We start from the raw sequence: 17362 nt of genomic DNA on the forward strand, positions 1-17362 counted from the left end.
TCTTGCGCCATACCACCGCCCGGCAAACCTGTCGCTCGTCACGCGCACAGCGCCACCCGTATAGCTCGACTTCCGCAGTGCTGCACTTGTGACGGCGGGGTTGTCCAGTATGCACAATGGCCATACCGTCGCACCGGCGGGAGCATCGTCGAGACGTCAGACTGCCCATGCCGGTTGTCGGATCTCCGATACCTGCATTGACGAGCGCTGGCGGCCGTTTGAGCGCCCAACAATTCACTGAACTGCTCGACCATGGACCAACGCGCACATGTCTCGGCCGCTAATCATCTCTAGGCCACTAGCAAATCCTCCTCCACCACCCTTCTGGTCGTGATATCGGCCATACGAGTGAGCAGTCTGCGAACAGATGGAAATTGCGTTGGAACCGCCGTTACAACTGTCAAACGAACAACTTGCCAAATTCTATCTCGATGTCGACTACCTTTCCACGTTCCCTGCTCACATATATCTAGGCCATGCGCTCCGTACAACCCAAGAAGCTCGATGTGCGCTCACACATTTTGCTCTCAGCCGCATGTCCAAATTCCGCTTGCCTTCTGGTATCTGCCTCCATCAAGCACGCCGGTCGAAATGCAAGTCTCTTCCTTCCCGTTGGGAACTGAGATCTGACGCCTCTGCCCTCCGCTCACGACTTCGCAATTCTTCGACCCAGTGAAGAGCGTCAACGTGCAGATGCCTTTCTCGACTTGTCCGATGCTGATCGTGCTGTGCGTCAATGGCGTGCAGTACATGGACTGACGAGTTGATGCATTAGCGAAGTTTCTAGCAACCGCGAACATTCTGCATACCTTGATTACACCTTCGCCTGTACGAATTCCGCAGCCATCCAGATCGCTGATCGTATCAGTCGAGACGGAGCCAATCTTCGTGCCAGCAGCGAAGCTCTTCCCAGAGAAGAACCCAAGAGTGGTGTTTTGCGCGCATGGTTGAGGGTAGGTGCCTGGGTTACCAGTGGTGATTTGAGGTAGTGCAAGACCGGCCGCCGTAACGGCGAGGCATACTGCAGTAGCGACGATGTACAACATGTTGTTTATGCTGCCAGTAGGTCAATCTGTAGGCTGTGTAAAGTGTTGATCTTCTGGCGTTACAGATGCTTCGTCTAGATTGCGGACTTATGGGAGATGGATATGAAGGAAAGTACTTATCCTTATATCAGGCAACGGGAAAAAATCAAGCACATGCAAGGACAGGAACGACAGGAACGACTGAGCACGACTCCGCCACCGAAGTGAAGTCATCGTCGCTGAGTTCAGTTGACCACTGTGGTAGGAACAGAGGTTGTCGATATGACCCTGCCATGCTACATCAGCAGCCGCGAGACACCTTCAAGGCACCTCTTTCCAAGCTTATTCGCAGACACGGAAAGTCCGGCACAGAAGACCTCTTCGTACCTCTTGTACGCTCCCATCGATCGGCACGAGAACCAAGATATCCTCCGATAGCAAACATGCACAGCAGTCGACCACTGGCCCTCGAAACGCACACAACAAAGCACCAAAATGGAAACGATAGCACATCAACGTGGCAGCGGCGGGTGACATCGCACCTCAGCGAGCGTGCATAGCAATCGCACGCTGAAGTGCAAACTCGGAATCTTTACGTGGCACAGCAGTTGCGGTGTCCCGCTGGACCTCTTGCGCTGCACGCTGCACACTCACGCGCAACACGAGAAGCTTGGCGTGCTTGCAACACCAAGTGCAAATGCAAGCAGCATAGCAGTTAAACGCGGCAACAGTATAATTGTGAATCAAGATGGGAGACTTCATGAGTACTTCGTATCCTCTCCTCCATATCCTACAATTCTGAGTCTCGCACGCCACCGCTACTACTCACGTACCTCTCTCCCACACCGCGCGCAGAACACATTTTCAGCATCATCTCTCTTCCAATCCATCATGACCTTTGTTCCCCTAGAAGGTCTCGGAAGATGCGAATTCATCGCTCGTTGACGTTCTCGGTTCTCTAAGATTTCGTACCTCTGGCGACGGCTCGTGGCCAAGTTGGTCATGATAAAGTACGATACTGCCACGATCAAAAGACCAAGGATCGAAGAGAACAGGAAGCTGTCTGCCGTCGTCGTTGTTAAAGGAGACATGGTCGGGTCTCTGCGCGTGCAGGAAGCAAAGGAGGAGTGGAGCGGAAGACAAAGAAGGGAGAAATGGTGTCTACCATCTAAAATCGTGAATACGGGCATACAAATATTTGCCTCATAGCATGGCTCGAAAAACTACACAAACACCATTTACCACTATGCGACCGACAAGCAAACCACTCAACCACTTCCACGCCTATACCTCCTCAGGGCTTCCAATCCACCCTCCTCGCCCTACAAGGCATCCCCTCCCTCGGCTTCGCCGCCCCAATCAACACCTGATACAACTCCTCCCCACCAACATCATGCACCTTCCCCTTCCTAAAACTCTCATCCCTCGCATAGAACGTCCCATCTTTGCCCACAGTCTCCAAACCCTCTTTATCCAAACGAACATCAAACTCAAAAGTCCTACAAGTCATCGCCAAAATAATCCTCGCCTCCAACAACGCCAAATTCTGTCCCAGGCAATTCCTATAACCCATCTCAAAAGCTCGGAATGCACCTTCGGGTATGTTGTGCGAGTTGGAGGGGAGGAAACGTTCGGGTTTGAATTCGTCGACATCGGGACCCCAGATATTTTCGTTGTGGCCCAGACCGTGATGCACGAGCCAGATCATCCAGCCCTCTGTGGAGAATTTCTCGCCGGTTTTGGGGTCTGTGAGGAAGAGTCCTTTCTCGCCCATGCGAGGTGCGGAAGCGGCGGGGAAGAGGCGGAGAGTTTCTTTGATGACGCAGAGAGTGTATTCGAGTTTGTGGAGGATATTGGGATCGGACTGAATCTTTGAGGCGGTTTGAGAGGCGGGGCCGAGAACTTCTTCGTGTTCACGGCGGATGCGTTCGAGGACTCGAGGATTCTTGCGGAGAAGGTGGAAGACGTAGCAGATTGTGGAGGAGGTGGTGTCGTGGCCTGCGAAGAGGAAGATGCGGATCTGGGTGATTGCGCCTTCGCGAAAGGCGGCGTCCATGATCGGGTGGTCGTTACTTGTAGCGACTGCGTTGGGGTCTTCGTTTTCTAGATCTTCCTCGCCGGTGAGGTAGCTGTCAAGGGCGAGGTCGATAATGGTACGTTTGCGGGCCTTCTTCTCTTTGGCTGGAGTTTCTTTGGTTGCGAAGCGCTCATCAAGGACTTTGCCTATGTATCGGTGCATTACACGGTTATTTCTCCATCGTCGGTAGATGCCATATGGTCTCCACATTGCGAATGGGTTGAAGGTCTCATTCGGCAGTAAGTTGATCTGCTCTCGCAGGGCGTCGATACATTCATTGTCCTCTCGTTGCATATTAAACCTGACGTCCAGTACGACCTTTCCGATGACATCGACAGTCAGGCGCGTGGTCTCTTCTTCGAGGCGGAACACCTCATTTTTCTTCGCATGTTCTGTGAGCTTATCGACGTAAATCAGAGCGTCGTCAACAATTCCTGGTGCTAGAGTGATCAGGTGCTGTGTGCTGAAGCCTGGACGAAGTTAGGTATGGAGCGTGATGGAAGAGTAGCGCGTGCACACACCTGGGTTGAACATGCTCCGCCACTTCTTCCACAAAGCTCCATTGGCAGACACCATATCGCCTTTCCCTACCAAGTGCTCTAGGAAATTCGGCAATGAAGAATGCTTTGGCGCGTTGTACTCTGTCGAGAATTGTTGACTTATCGCAGGATCCATAACTGTAATCATTGGATCGGACACAGGCCAAAAGTCAAGAGCGAACCAATTGCCCAAGTTGTGCTTCTTCCTCATGAAGTGAGCATATGCTTGGCACTGTCAGCAAGACATCTTGACAAATACAGGTTGCATCGCATACTCACTGTGCGGATGAACACGATTGGGAAGCTGCGAGGCTATCTCGCCAACATTCTTGAGATCGCCGAAGATCCATGAAGCCGGTGCTCCAGGCTGAAGACGGCACAGTTAGCGAAGCAAGTACAGAGCCTCTGCTTCAATTGCACTTACGAATTGAAACCGCCTCTTTCGGATCCTATACCCTTTGACGAGGAATCGCACGACATAGCTAGCCAGAAAGATAAGGAGCGCTCCTTGCACCACTTTGGACTTCAATATCTCCAACATCTTGACGTTCAACGTCGAGACAAAGACAGACGGAGTTCGAAGGCAACGGCCAGAACTCAGCTAAAGAAGAAGCGTGAGACCTTAGGGCAGACGTGCCCTATCCACGGCTTTGGTGTCCAGGGTTTTATAATCTGTTGGCCAGTGCGATGAAATCATGCAAGAATCCTTCAGGAATTAACGTCTTGGATAAGTGCGAAGCATTGGTTGTTGGTTCTTCATGTCGTTCATCGAATGAGCAGTCTGTTCAATCCGCGTCGTCTATGTGGATTGTGCATTGCTGTGTCTTGCCCGTTCGGATGGTGACACTAGGTGGCAGCATTGTCTCTCGTAGATCGGTACGAGAAGGCGCACCCGCACAATCCCTGCTCTTGCGGCAGCGCGAGCACAGGGATCGGCATCACGGTTTGGAAAATCCGTCTGATGAGGATCAAGAGCGGCCAAGAGTTGTCCAACAAGGCCAATGTGCCATTAGGCGCCCTCAGACATCTTGTTGCATCCTGCTGTGAGTGCTTCCATTCCTGCTGCGCGTAATAACAGATAGCTGGAGCTGAACGACAAGCTCCTTCCCCCGCGTTAGTAGCGCAGCACCCGCGCACGTAGGTGCGGTCTCAACAAGGTATGACCAAAGGAAAGCTTCGACGGGGCTTCTGAAGGTGCCGTTGCCGTGCAGAAATTGGTCAGACTTATAATAGTGAGCATAAGATGCCAGGAAAGCGGAAGAGAAGAAATCCGACAGTAGGCTTATGGTCAGCTGAACGTGGAAGAACCTTGAGGATGACGAATCGGAGACCACGGAAACAATAGTGAGACGAGCAGTTACGAAACATGAGTGTACTGGTATATTTACTGGCTCTGGCCTACTACTGAGTAGACGACTGAGCTTAGTCGATATCAACCATTGAGCCTGCTCTATGGACAATGTCGCGGCAGCCACCTCCAATAGTCGGGTATCATTAATTATGCAACATCAACGTCGCTCAATGCTTCGTCTCGTTCGTAGCCGCTCCTGAAAAATGCATGCCCTCATCATCTAAAACACAGATCCCTTGCGCTCAACATCAGCAGTGATCTCAGTATCGAGCTTTCCGCCCTCCTTGAGACCCATCTGGCTGGCGAAGGTGGTCGTTGGTCGCCACTTGGACGAGGTACGAGGAGTGGTCTCAGCCATCATCTGGTCGACCTGCTCGAGCGACAGACCCTTGGTCTCTGGCACCAAGAAGTACGAGTAGACGAAAGCGCAAGTGCAGAGGCCACCCCAGACGAAGAAGACACTCGACTTCAGATCGCCCTCATCGGTGTTGACCATGTAGGGAGTAATGACGGCAATGATGGTGTTCCAGAGCCAGTTGCTGGCAGTGGAAAGAGCAACACCGCGAGAACGGATTGGCAGAGGGAAGATCTCGCCGATCAGGATCCAGGCACCAGGTCCCCAGGTCGATGCGAAGAAGAAGATGAAGATGGCGATGAACGCAATCTGGGCGTTGACGGCTGGGACATTGATGGCACGGGTGAGTGGGTCGCCTCCATCTGGGTTTGGAATTTCGTAGGTCTTGTTGAATCCGACGGTGACACCAATGATGGCGACGAGGAACTGGCAGATCAACATGCCGAAGGCACCCCAGACGAGCAGTGGACGACGACCGAACTTCTCGACCGTGTAGAAGGAGATCGGAGTAGAGCAGACGTTGACCAGGGTGAAGATCAGCGAGATCAAAAAGGTGTTGGAGATGGCGCCAGTCGAGCTCAAGAATGGGGTCGAGTAGTAGAAGATGAAGTTGACACCGGTCCACTGTTGCATCATCTGGAGAGAGGTGCCGAGAATGGTCTTGCGCAGGTTGGAGTTGGACTGGAAGACGGAGCCCTTGAAGCAGTTGGCCCAGCCATTGGCCCAGCTGCCAGCAGGAATGATGGAGCGCTCGTATTCCTCATTGGCGACGATCTCAGCCAACTCAGCCTCGATGTACTCGCTGTCACCTGGCTGTCCTCGCAGACGAGCGAGGGCAGATCGGGCTTGCTCGACACGGCCGCGCTTGACGAAGTATCGTGGAGAGTCTGGAAGGAACAAGAGACCACCGCCAAGGATGACACCCCAGGCGAACTGGATGCCGATTGGGATGCGGTACTCGCTCTGGTCGGTGCGGTTGCGGACGGCGTAGTTCACGCAGGATGCGAGAAGAAGACCGATGGTGATGCAGAATTGGTAGCCGGCGACGAGGGCACCACGGACTTTCTTTGGGCAGATCTCGGACATGTACAGGATGACAATGGCGGACTCGAATCCGACACCGATACCCGCAATGAGACGACCAGCAACAATGACACCGAGAGCGTCACCGCCGACACCAGTAATCATCTGGATGATAACTCCTGATATTGAAGTCAGTACTGTTTCCATGGGGTGATCAATCCGAGCCCTGACATACCGACAATGTAGATCAAGCAGCCAATAATGACGGTCCACTTTCGGCCAATGAAGTCTGCGACATCACCAGCGATGATGGCGCCAAAGAAGGTACCAGCGGAGAGGATAGAAGTGACGAGAGACAGGTGGCTACCGGAGAGCGCATCATTGCCGGGACCCTCGATGAGCTCGACGAAGACGCTCGAGGCAGTGACACCGTTGATGTAACCCGAGTCGTAACCGAAGAAGATACCACCGAAGGAGGCGAAGGCGCAGATGAGGTAGGCCTTGAAGGTCACGGGCGCCTCAATGCGATTGACATCGCTGGTCGCAGCGAGCGCGCCACCCGGCATGGTTGCGGGCGGTCTGTTGGTTGATGAGGTTTGTGTTTCCCGGGCCCGGTGCTAGGTACTCGAGGTCGGGTGCGCGAGGCGAAGGTGGGCGACGAGGTTGTTGTTCGCGGTCGGTGTCGAGTTGAGGAGGTGAGCACGCGATGGAGAAACAATGGCGAGTGCGGACCGGGGAGCTGTCTTTTAAGAAAGAGACGCAGGCGCGACTGGTGGCTTTCACACGGTGGCACGTGCAAGCATATGCACGGGCCCGCAGTAGTGGTGAAGGAAATTATGGCCCTACACTATGCTAGTGGGGGCCCGCCGGAGGCGTCCAGAACCCCAGCAACCTCTCCAGCTTTGCTGCCATGTGGCCCGCCGTGGCCAATCGTCTGCTCCCGCCGCGGCCTAGCGGTCTTCTTTCAGCACGGCCAGCCCGCTCATGACCACTCTCTTCGGGCCCAGCTGAGGACCGCACCACTCGCCGTCTCGCCCAATCCGCCGCTCGTCCACCAGCAGGACACACGCGACTGTGGTCGAGACGCGATCAGCATGCTGCTCGACCCTCGATGCCCGGCTGCAGCTCTGCAACGTCGCGGCATCGTCCAGCGACCGTTCTGGAATGCCACTGCTTTTTGCACGCACCGCAACCATCGACATTCCACAACGTCCTGCGTTGCCCGGAGGACTTGTCGCCGCTTGCTGCCGCGGTTCGGCCTCGCAGCCGTTCTCAGCCTAGGCGAGCCCGGGGGCCCTTTGTCGGGACGTTGCACGGCTTTGTCGCGTCTGATTTTGGCATCAAAGGATCTGCGGCGCGGTCACCAGCGACAATGCGCGCACTCTGCGGCACATGACACTCATCACGAAGGTGTGACGATGCTGCAAGAAGCTCTGCAAGCTGTTTGCTGCAAATGTGAGGGGACGCCGAATCATGGAGCACCAATGCGCCGAGCCGGGAGCGGGCTCTGGAAGCTTGTTAAGGGTCTCAGACACGTCTGGTCGAAACCTTCGGATCGAGGCTGAAATCTGCAATGTCTAAGGTTGCGTCGTACTGACCAATACCTTGGGCGCCACGGTTCTACACCCTCCTGCCTGACTCCCTGTCTCATCAGTGCGGCGACGCAGTGGTGGCAGGCAGCGCTCACAGCATGGCTCGGGACAGCTGGGCGCATCGCCGCACTGTCTTACCCGGACTTCGCGCTCGCTTCGGCTGCGTCTCGCGGCTCATGAACCGAAGCCCTCCATGCACTCCACTTCATGCACTGCGACGGTAGCAGATCGTACCATCCGCGAGGTCAATAATACTGCTCCAGCGATTCGAGGCCCAATTCCCCCTTTGAGCTCAACGGCCGGCGCAATGTAGCATGCGGCGCACATGCTACTACTGTATTGATTCCTTGAGGATGCTGAGGCCTGCAAACTTTTGCCAGCACTATATGCTAGCTCGGCGCGACACGAAGCGCCACACCCACGTGAATAGTCGTGCCTCTCACAAGCGTGCTGCGTGCGAATGTTCGCAGTCGAACGCCTATACTGTACCAAACTGTGGTAGCGTGCCTTCCCCGCGATTTCGTGGGTTTGCATCTTGCAATCTGGCTGTCCATCGAACTTCTGCTGATCGCATCCAGAACAGAGAGGAGAGTAGAGCGTCCAGAGCGGGCAAGCAGATTATTGACCAGCACGTCGGAATTCATTGCTGTACGTCTTCGCTTCCTGATTCATGCCGTAGAGATCCACTGTGGGCAACGTGGACATTTCTTGGGGACTCCGCTTGGTCACTCCACTCGTTGCTTGAGGCGCTGCGGGTTATCGGTCCGTTTTTGCACTCGGCGAACAGCCGCGATGTCCAGACGCGTCGGCAAGAGATGAACGACCACCTTAGCTTCGCGATGACCACGCCGCCACCGGCTCACGGCCTCCAGCACTTACAAAGCAAACAGACTACTGCCGTTTAGCAAGGTACGTGCGTGTCTACTGTTCGGCTCAGCAAGTCGGCATCTCGTCCAACTGGAACGAGGCCCGCCAACCCGGCTGGGATCGCAAGTAACATAGTATTGTGCATACGATGTAGTGAGACCGCACGCAGCGCTGTGTCAACTTTGAAGACAACAATCATGTACCGTTGTAGCAATGCTCGCGTGTGCACGATGATTCGGGCTAATGCAGAAATTTCAAGAAAGGCTTGCCAAGATTGCTTCCTCGCTGCCGAAGATAGTGCTAAGCCTTCGTCTGTCCTTGCCTGGGACCATGGTGTGAGGTTGAGAACAAGGCTACGACAGCCTTTTTCGGATTGCAAATTGTTACGTATGCGTACGCTCCGCGGGTGCCATGCCGAACTGAGCAATAACCCGGCGACGTGGGCTCACAAAGGTTTAAGCCTCGTCCCTAGCTCTGTTCCACTGACAGCATTCGTCAAAGGTTACAGTTTTTCCACCGAAAATGTCGAGGGCGCTCCCAATTGTTAAATCAACCTTACCATTGCTGAGGCGCTCAACCAACTCGAGGTCTGCGATGTTCCGGCCACCGCCAGCATACGTAACGGGTATGGAGCAGATCTCTGCAAGGTACTCGACCAGCTTTTCGTCGATGCCGGCTTGCAAGCCTTCGGCATCGGCCGCATGAATTAGAAATTCGCTACAGTAGGGCTCCAGCAATGAGATGTTGTCTGCATAGTACCACGTGTCAGCCCTGTCTAGTGTCTACCGTGCTGCCGGCACGCTCGCTGTAGCGCGCACAGGTGAGTAAGAATCATCTGACATACCCCGGTTGATTTCAAATTCTGTAATGGTTTGCCATCGGTCCATGGCCACTCTCCAGCCTTGACCGACACGGCGGCAACTGAGGTCGATCACGAGCTTTTCCTTGTCGCCTCCGAGGGCTTGAAGCACAGACTGTAGTCGGTCTAGAGCGAAAGAGCCTGAAGGGAATAAAAATGAAGTGATGATGACCTACTACGGAAGGTCAGCACGTGCGCACCCAATACTGGAAAATAGTCCTCTTCGTACCCTTTCTGCACCAGCATCTATCCACTGCTTCGCGTTCGTGTCTTTGATGCCGCCTCCGGCTTGCAAGCCGCTAGGCCAGGCCTGGAGAGCTTCACGTGCTGCCTCGTCGTTGCCGGGACCCAGCATGATGACATGGCCGCCGCGAAGATTATGCTTCTTGTACAGGTCCGCGTAGTATGCTGAAGGATGCTCAGATGTGAAGTTGGTCTTCAGGTCTGCATTATTGGTCGACAACGTGCCACCCACGATCTGCTTGACAGACCCTGCATGCAAGTCTATACATGGCCGGAAACGCGTCATATTTTCAAGACGGCAGAGGTGACTTTCGTTGGTTGTCGTTGCACTGTAGAAACGACCGAACGTTGAGCTCGTGAGAGGAAGGAGCAAAAAGCTTGGCAGTTTTTCCCGGCCTCGCTTTCTCCGCTTCCCGCGACCGACCGTCCTTGACGAACGTTAGCACATCGCAATTTACACACCGAGATGGCGGTAGCACTGGGCAAGAGAAAGCGACCCGCTGAGCAAAAGCGTACGAGATCAGTCAAGCAAGAACGCGAACCCGATGAAGATGATGCAACAGCTCGAGAACTGCTGAAGAAGGCTTTCGAGGCGAAATTTGCGCCTCTTGAAGTCCAGCCAATCGAGAGCTCCACAGCAGCAGACAGCGATGGTCAAAATGAAGACGACAGCGATGCCGAATCTGATTGGAGTGGCCTCACTGGCGAAGATGAAGAAGACCGCGTCGAAGTCATAGAGCACACTGTACCGACGATTGACTCCATCTTCGATGGCTCTGCCAAGAAATATCTGTCTTCGAAGCCGCCGACGCTAGGAGACGATGAGGAGTCTGCCACGAAGCAAGCATCGAAGTCGAACAAATCCAAAACGGGAGATGGTGAAGAAGATGGATCGGAGGCCACAAATCTCAAACATGACTTGGCCTTGCAACGTCTACTGAAAGAATCACATCTTCTTGACGCATCCTCATTCTCATCATCCACCGCACCAGAAGGCAAATCCCGTGTCAAAGCGCTTGACATGCGACTCCAGGATCTCGGAGCCAAGACTTCGGCCCTGCAGCAAGATAAAATGCCTATGCATATTCGGAGGGGCATTAGTGGCAAAGCCGCGAGTCGAGAAGCGAGTAGGAGGAAAGAAGCGGCGGAGAATGGCGTGATACTGGAGAAGGCGAGGATGAATGCGCCCAAAGCCCAGCAGAAGCGGAGGGAGAGAGGTGTTGGAGGCGTCGGAATTGGAAGGATGAGTGGGAGTACACTGAAGCTGAGCGATAGGGATGTGAGGAGTATTGAAGGAAGAAGGGGTTCTGGTACGGGCAGAAGAGGTGGAAAGAGGCGATGAGCTCCTCGGGCAGTAATGTCGAGTTGATCATTGTACCCAAGGTCGTTCAGCTGAATGCGATGCGCCTGGTCGAGAACCAGCTCTTCACAGCCGTTGACCAACTCACTCCGTCGAACGAACCAGCGATATATCAGTGGCCCTCACAGCGGTCTCACTCCGCAGCGGCGACTGATTTTCATTGGCTTGGATGCGCTGGAAGTCGACTGCAACAGACACAACTGAGCAGAGCCAGTCTGCCTGAAAAGTGTGTGATGGACAGTCGCTGCAGTTAATTTCGCGTGCATCTCGCGAAAATTCGCGCACGCTTAAATCCTCAAGGTTCAATATCTCGGCATACCGATGAACAATTGATCTCATGCACGGAGCTGCGGATGAAGTGGCCTCGCATTCTTGGGGTTCACACTGCAGCTTGGGCACTCTTATGTCTTGTGCGCAGTACCTGCTGATGTCCATAAGATCAGACACATGGGCGACGTGCCAAGCACAGGAAGAATTTCTACCGAAGTACCAGCGTGACACAGGAGGCAACATTTTCCGCGACACGAAATGCTTCATGGAGCGCAACGATGAGAAATACGAGCGCACTTGACAATCGCCAAGTGTTTCTCATCTACCCAAAGCACGAGAAGTTGTAGAACGGCGCTATGTTTTCTATGTTGTGGGCTGGCACGCCTAGATGCCGGACGACAGCGCCAAGCATTGCTGTAGTACGTTTCAGCTATACAAGTTGATCCGCCTGGACTACACTCGTTCTCAGGTTGACAGCGAACAATTTCGGTGCCTTCATGGCCGGAACATGTGGCCTGGATCATTGAAAAGAAACGAATGTCCTCGATCAGGTAAGTCTTGCATACACCAGTCTTACCCAAGTCTTTCATTTCTATTATCATTCTACGAAAATGGCATTGCGTGCCGCCACACTCTTTACTTCTGCAGCTGCGCTGGTCGCCGCAGCAGACCCAACCTTGAAGCTCAAAACTTAGTATGTACAATGCGTATGCTTAGAGGTTCGACGCGGATGCTCATACTCAACTAGTGTCGATTCTCTCAAGCTTGAAGGCGACTTCGACCCTGTCATCGAAGCATACTGGACTGGCCTCGCCCACCACCGCAGAAGTCCCTTCGCTGTGTCACCGGATGGCAAGACGGGATATCTGGCCTACCTGAGCAGCAGCAGCAGTGGTGTGCATGTTCAACATGTTGATCTGACTACCTTCGCTGGAACTGGCTCGTCCGTCACAATCGACAACGTCAAAGAAGCTGGAGGACTTGTCGGCCATAATGATGGATTCGCCCTTCTTGGTAACGAGCCGCTTGCAAACTCTGTCCAGAATGCACCACCGGATGGGACCCCAGTCCCAGCTATCTACAGATATACCAACGGAGAGCAGACTTTCAAGACCTTCGTCGCTGGTCCAGGTGTTCACGAGCGAGATGGACTTTCCATGTCTCCAGACATGAATGGAGACCTGGTTTGGTCGGAGGAGGCGCAGCTCTACGGTGCTTACTTTGTGATCACGAACTACGAAGGCGACGCTACAGGCCATTTCGGCGACAGCATCCAATATGTCAACTCCAATGGTACGCTTGAAGTCATCGAAGGAGCGTCCAGCTCATGGGGCTGCTCTCACAACACCGGTATCGCGTTTGAAGCCGCCGATGAAGCTCCATTCGCCAGCATCTGCGCTGAAGACCAGGGTGCCATCTGGCTCAACACCAAAGGCCAAGGAATGTCCACTATTGGCACCAAGATCTCCAACGAGAAAGTCATCAACGGCGCATGCAATGAGGCCATGGGCGGCATGTCTGGCTCGTACTCCTCCCTCGCTCGCTTCGTCAACAGCACGTCTTACGCCTTCACTTGGGTTTCGCGTGGCGCAGTTGAGCTCATCGCCAACGAATGGATGGGCGATGGTTACACTTCGGCCAAGAACCGCACCAACGGCCGCCGTGTTGCTATCTCCATCTTGTCGGACAAGTTGACCACTCCAGCAGCTTCCTCTGAGATCGGTGCTGTGGGGGACTCCCAGGTCAACTGGATCACACCTGAAATTGGCCCAGACCGCAGCAATGCCCACGTCGCAGCTTTTGACTCTGAATACGCGCTTGTGACGTGGGAACAAATTGATTCTCCTTTCTGCGAGTTTGAAGCAATGGGCTGCCGAGGCACTTTCTCTGGTACATACTTCCAGCTGGTGAACAGCAAAGGCGAGGCTATTGGCGAGCCACTCAAGGACATGGACACTTACGTCGCAGGAGACATGGTCACCACGGCTGATGGACGAGTTTGCTGGCCGTATGTTAGCATGACGTGGTTGTTGCATGAACAGTCTGTGAGGCAGACTGAGATGATCAGGAACGCGACGAGCGTGAGCTTTGCGTGTATGAGTCTGGTCTGAAGAGGTGAATGATGACCGGGAAGATCCAAGGGTTTTGTCAGATCTCAAAGCTCAAACTACCAGATTTGTGCATTGCAATCTGGTCGTTTGGGCGTCGCAAGCACAGAACGTTCGCGAAATCGACAGACAGGCATATTATGTGACCGTCATCGATTAGCTGCAAGGAATATGACAGTTGCAAATCGCGGTCGTATCTGTCGTGTTCAAAGGAAATTGACGAAGATCCAGTCCGCAACTCCTCCCGCTGAGAAATGGTCTCCCTTTTCCTACCACGATGCAAGTCTACACGGCAATATGAGTACAGTACAATTATCCTGCCGGTTTCATATCAAGAAAATTATGCAGCGCCTTGAGGATTGAAGGCGGTCCTGCTGGGGATCGCTTCCTTCACAGCTCCAGCTCCAGCTCCACAGGAGGTTCACAGGCCTCAGGCAGCATCTGGGTGGGGCTTGTGCTTGTGCTTCTGCTCAATCAAAAGCCCTGCCTGCCATTTCATCACTTCACTCACACCACAAGCTATTGGCCTTCGCCATCTCTATCCTTTTTGTCGGACCTGATAACTAGTGTTACTAGTGTCCATTTCAGCAAGCAAGCACTTCTGTACCCGATCATACAAAGTCCCAACAGATGATCCGGCGAAACAAGGCAGCAGGGTCGGTGAGCACGGAGATCCGCAAGATGTGTACTCGCTCTCTAGTGTGGTGATGCGGCCGCTGGTGTATGTTCGTAAGTTCACTGAACCTGGTCAGCTCAAGCGCTTGCAATCTCGAATCCCAACGCTGCTATGGCCATTTGGGACAAATGCAGAAGTCGGCCAAGAACACCTCTCAGCTATCTGGTCGAGAGTCGAATATATGGAGCCCAAGAGGTAGCCCTTACCGATAGAGTCCGCTCTCAATCGTTCTCATAACTTTAGCATCGTGTTTTTGCTCGTTCGGCAAAGATGCTCAGGCCTTCCATCTTCCTACTCAACGCCTTGGCACTTCAAAGGACTAATGCGCAGTTCCCTCGTCCATCAGGCCGCATCACAGAATATGCGGAAGTCAGCATCCTCGACACACCTTGCGAAACGGAGTTCCACCCTCTCCAGCCTGACATAGCTTGGGTAGAGCTCATCGCCGGAAATGCGATATTGCGAGTCAACGTCACCAGCGGCGAGGAGACACGCTTCCCTCTAGCGAATCCTCTAGGCTTGCCCAGTGGGATGGAATTCATGCAAGATGGATGCCTCTGGTTCTCTGAAGTTGCTGGCAACAGCATGGTTCGACTGAACCCAGTCGATGGAAGCATGACAACCTTTCCCTTTCCATGGAGCGGCGTCGGTCTTATCGACAATCTCCCTATTGGCCCTCGAGTTACCATCGACGTTTCGGGAAATCGCGACTCATGTGCGTACTTCACTGCCGCCGCCCTGAACTCCATTGGATGTATCGACATCTTTACCTATGAATACGAGTTGTATCCCATCCCGACGCCACTGTCTGTGCCAGCAGTGATTCAACCTGGGCCGACTGCCGATACAATGGTGTTTGTGGAGCTGGTCGGCAACAAAATCGGTGTTCTGAACATTGTGACAAAGCAAATCACGGAATTCGAGGTGCCCACTCCTTCGTCGCTGGTCCAGGCTCTGACAACGGGCCCTGATGGCTTGGTGTATTATTCGGGTAATACTGGAGGTCAAATTGGTTCTCTCAACATTCATACCGGCGAGTTCCGAGAAGTATTCATAGCCGACATCAGAGCTGCTGGAAAGTCAACAGTCATTCAGCCAGATGGAACCTCAGGTATTATCTCAGATTTGCTCGGGGAGAGCATTGGTTCATCAGCACTGGCAGCCATTCCAGGACCTCTTCGTTTCGGGGCCGACGGGAAACTCTACTTTGTCGAGGGGAACCTTGTGTTCTTGGGCAATCGAATTGGGGCATACGACTTTGCCACGGGTGAGCTGGTGGAGTATGTCACGCCGACAAGTGCAAGTGGACCTTGCGATTTGAACAATCAAATTCCTGGGACCATCTTCTTCGCAGAATTCACGGGAGGCAAGTTGGGTCGCCTGGATTATTAGAGGGCTTGACGACGAGTTTTTCGACGCTCGAACTCAGTCGTAGGTTGCGGCTTAATAGACAAGCGATCGTTCGTTTCCCGAGTTCGTTTGCAGATATCTCACCGAGGTGCATAGCGTATGAGCTCACTTGACAGACGCGACACTAAAACCTGGCCCTAGCAGTATGGTGTAGGCTGACTGCGAACAGCAATTCCACAAATCCTACACTATCGGGGCGCAGGTGAATGGCTATCGAACGATGAGCACAACACTATCAGTAATCACGTTGCTATTCTAGAACCCGAATGTTTCGGGCTAAACTTGGAATCACGACAAATCGCAGCACTTCGAGAAACTGCACTTTGGCTTCTTGGTTCTATCGCTCGGAGCTGCGCGATGTTAGCCCTGAAACCTACGCGAACAAACTCTCGTAGAACGTCGAAAGTCGAACGTATACGTGTTCACGAAGGACTCCGTCAGCATCGCTAGCTTCTCGTATTTCTCCTAATCTGGACCGCAAGTGTTGGGTTTCCAAAGTTACTTTCACAGACCCATGTCGCATTGCGAAAAACCCACACAAGGCCTAGGTCACGAACAGTTCTAGAGCGAAGACTTGCAGTCTCTTGTCGCGCTTTGCTGGAAGAGGCGGTTGCAAGTACAGTCCGACGATTCCGGATTCGAGAATAGCTTCACCTCTCGTGATATAGAATCAAAGAAGTCAGGAATAAAAGTCTTACGATGCTGCTGCTAATTCAACCACGCATCGCAGCAACATCCCATCGACGCATCTACAGCCATGTTTTTGATCAGTGCAACCAACTTGGCTCTCCTCGTTACGCTTGCGAGCCATGTCCTCGCTACTCTCAAAGGACACTCGTTCTCCTTGATGCCTCTGGGTGATAGCATCACGGTAAGGTAGATCGATGATAGCTCAAGACGCGAGCTGACTTGGTGCCCGAACAGTGGGGAACCGGCAGTTCAGATGGGAATGGATATCGCGGCAACTTGCTGTGGGCACTTGGGAGATATGGAGCTCGTGTCGATTTCATCGGATCACAGCACAATGGTAAAATGAACGACAACAACAACGAAGGCTACCCGGGTCGGTGGATCCATGATATCCAAGGATTTGCCGAAACAGCCCATTCGCACGGATACGATCCTAAAGTCATTCTGCTTCACGCAGGAACGAACGACTGCCAACAAAATCCCGTCAGCGGCGACGACTTGCGCACGAGGTTGGAGACGCTTACTAGACGTCTCACCAACTTGTGGCCACGTGCGACTGTCATTGTGGCCTCGATCATTTCAAGTACTGACGGTAACGTCAATGCCAATGTACAGAAATTGAATGCTCAAATTCCAGGTGGGTAACTAGAACATAGGTCAAGACCAGACTATGTACCAAGCTGATCGGGAACTCGCAGGTATGGTACAGCGCCTCGCCGGGCAGGGCATGAGGGTTGCACATGCAGACATGTCAAAAGCTCTTACACCTGCAGACATGTATGATAAGCTCCATCCAAATGACAAGGGCTACGTCAAGATGTCACACGTATGGCTCGGCGCACTGGATGCGAATTCTGGCAAAGGATGGTATTGAGCTTGCCTAGATCCCCCTATGTACAGTGCCGGTGCTTTAGCGC

At 53.4% G+C, this 17362-nt stretch overlaps 8 protein-coding genes across 8 annotated transcripts; 4 read left to right on the plus strand and 4 right to left on the minus strand.

Annotated features, from left to right (window-relative positions):
- Positions 1-527: 527 nt before the first annotated feature.
- On the minus strand, positions 528-1046 carry CKM354_001086000 (uncharacterized protein; the record flags this gene model as incomplete). Its single annotated transcript, XM_044806329.1, has 2 exons — positions 528-755; positions 810-1046. The coding sequence occupies 2 exons, from the start codon at positions 1044-1046 to the stop codon at positions 528-530; spliced, it is 465 nt and encodes a 154-aa protein (XP_044662264.1).
- A 1273-nt stretch (positions 1047-2319) lies between these two features.
- On the minus strand, positions 2320-4182 carry CKM354_001086100 (uncharacterized protein; the record flags this gene model as incomplete). The annotated part of the gene is made up of 4 exons (XM_044806330.1): positions 2320-3572; positions 3624-3866; positions 3921-4008; positions 4066-4182. 4 exons carry the CDS (start codon positions 4180-4182, stop codon positions 2320-2322), a joined length of 1701 nt encoding a protein of 566 aa, XP_044662265.1.
- A 1030-nt stretch (positions 4183-5212) lies between these two features.
- Positions 5213-6936, minus strand: CKM354_001086200 (uncharacterized protein; the record flags this gene model as incomplete). The annotated part of the gene is made up of 2 exons (XM_044806331.1): positions 5213-6549; positions 6606-6936. 2 exons carry the CDS (start codon positions 6934-6936, stop codon positions 5213-5215), a joined length of 1668 nt encoding a protein of 555 aa, XP_044662266.1.
- Positions 6937-9284: 2348 nt separating this feature from the next.
- Positions 9285-10217, minus strand: CKM354_001086300 (1-(5-phosphoribosyl)-5- ((5-phosphoribosylamino)methylideneamino)imidazole-4-carboxamide isomerase HIS6; the record flags this gene model as incomplete). The annotated part of the gene is made up of 3 exons (XM_044806332.1): positions 9285-9577; positions 9674-9860; positions 9918-10217. The coding sequence occupies 3 exons, from the start codon at positions 10215-10217 to the stop codon at positions 9285-9287; spliced, it is 780 nt and encodes a 259-aa protein (XP_044662267.1).
- A 180-nt stretch (positions 10218-10397) lies between these two features.
- On the plus strand, positions 10398-11273 carry CKM354_001086400 (uncharacterized protein; the record flags this gene model as incomplete). The annotated part of the gene is made up of 1 exon (XM_044806333.1): positions 10398-11273. One exon carries the CDS (start codon positions 10398-10400, stop codon positions 11271-11273), a length of 876 nt encoding a protein of 291 aa, XP_044662268.1.
- An 899-nt stretch (positions 11274-12172) lies between these two features.
- Positions 12173-13672, plus strand: CKM354_001086500 (uncharacterized protein; the record flags this gene model as incomplete). Its single annotated transcript, XM_044806334.1, has 2 exons — positions 12173-12255; positions 12310-13672. The coding sequence occupies 2 exons, from the start codon at positions 12173-12175 to the stop codon at positions 13670-13672; spliced, it is 1446 nt and encodes a 481-aa protein (XP_044662269.1).
- A 943-nt stretch (positions 13673-14615) lies between these two features.
- Positions 14616-15737, plus strand: CKM354_001086600 (uncharacterized protein; the record flags this gene model as incomplete). Its single annotated transcript, XM_044806335.1, has 1 exon — positions 14616-15737. The coding sequence occupies one exon, from the start codon at positions 14616-14618 to the stop codon at positions 15735-15737; it is 1122 nt and encodes a 373-aa protein (XP_044662270.1).
- A 775-nt stretch (positions 15738-16512) lies between these two features.
- Positions 16513-17319, plus strand: CKM354_001086700 (uncharacterized protein; the record flags this gene model as incomplete). The annotated part of the gene is made up of 3 exons (XM_044806336.1): positions 16513-16626; positions 16680-17082; positions 17144-17319. The coding sequence occupies 3 exons, from the start codon at positions 16513-16515 to the stop codon at positions 17317-17319; spliced, it is 693 nt and encodes a 230-aa protein (XP_044662271.1).
- Positions 17320-17362: the final 43 nt, after the last annotated feature.

The sequence above is a fragment of the Cercospora kikuchii genome, assembly GCF_019650295.1.
Source record: "Cercospora kikuchii DNA, contig_00007, whole genome shotgun sequence".
In the NCBI taxonomy this organism is placed as follows: Eukaryota; Fungi; Ascomycota; class Dothideomycetes; order Mycosphaerellales; family Mycosphaerellaceae; genus Cercospora; species Cercospora kikuchii.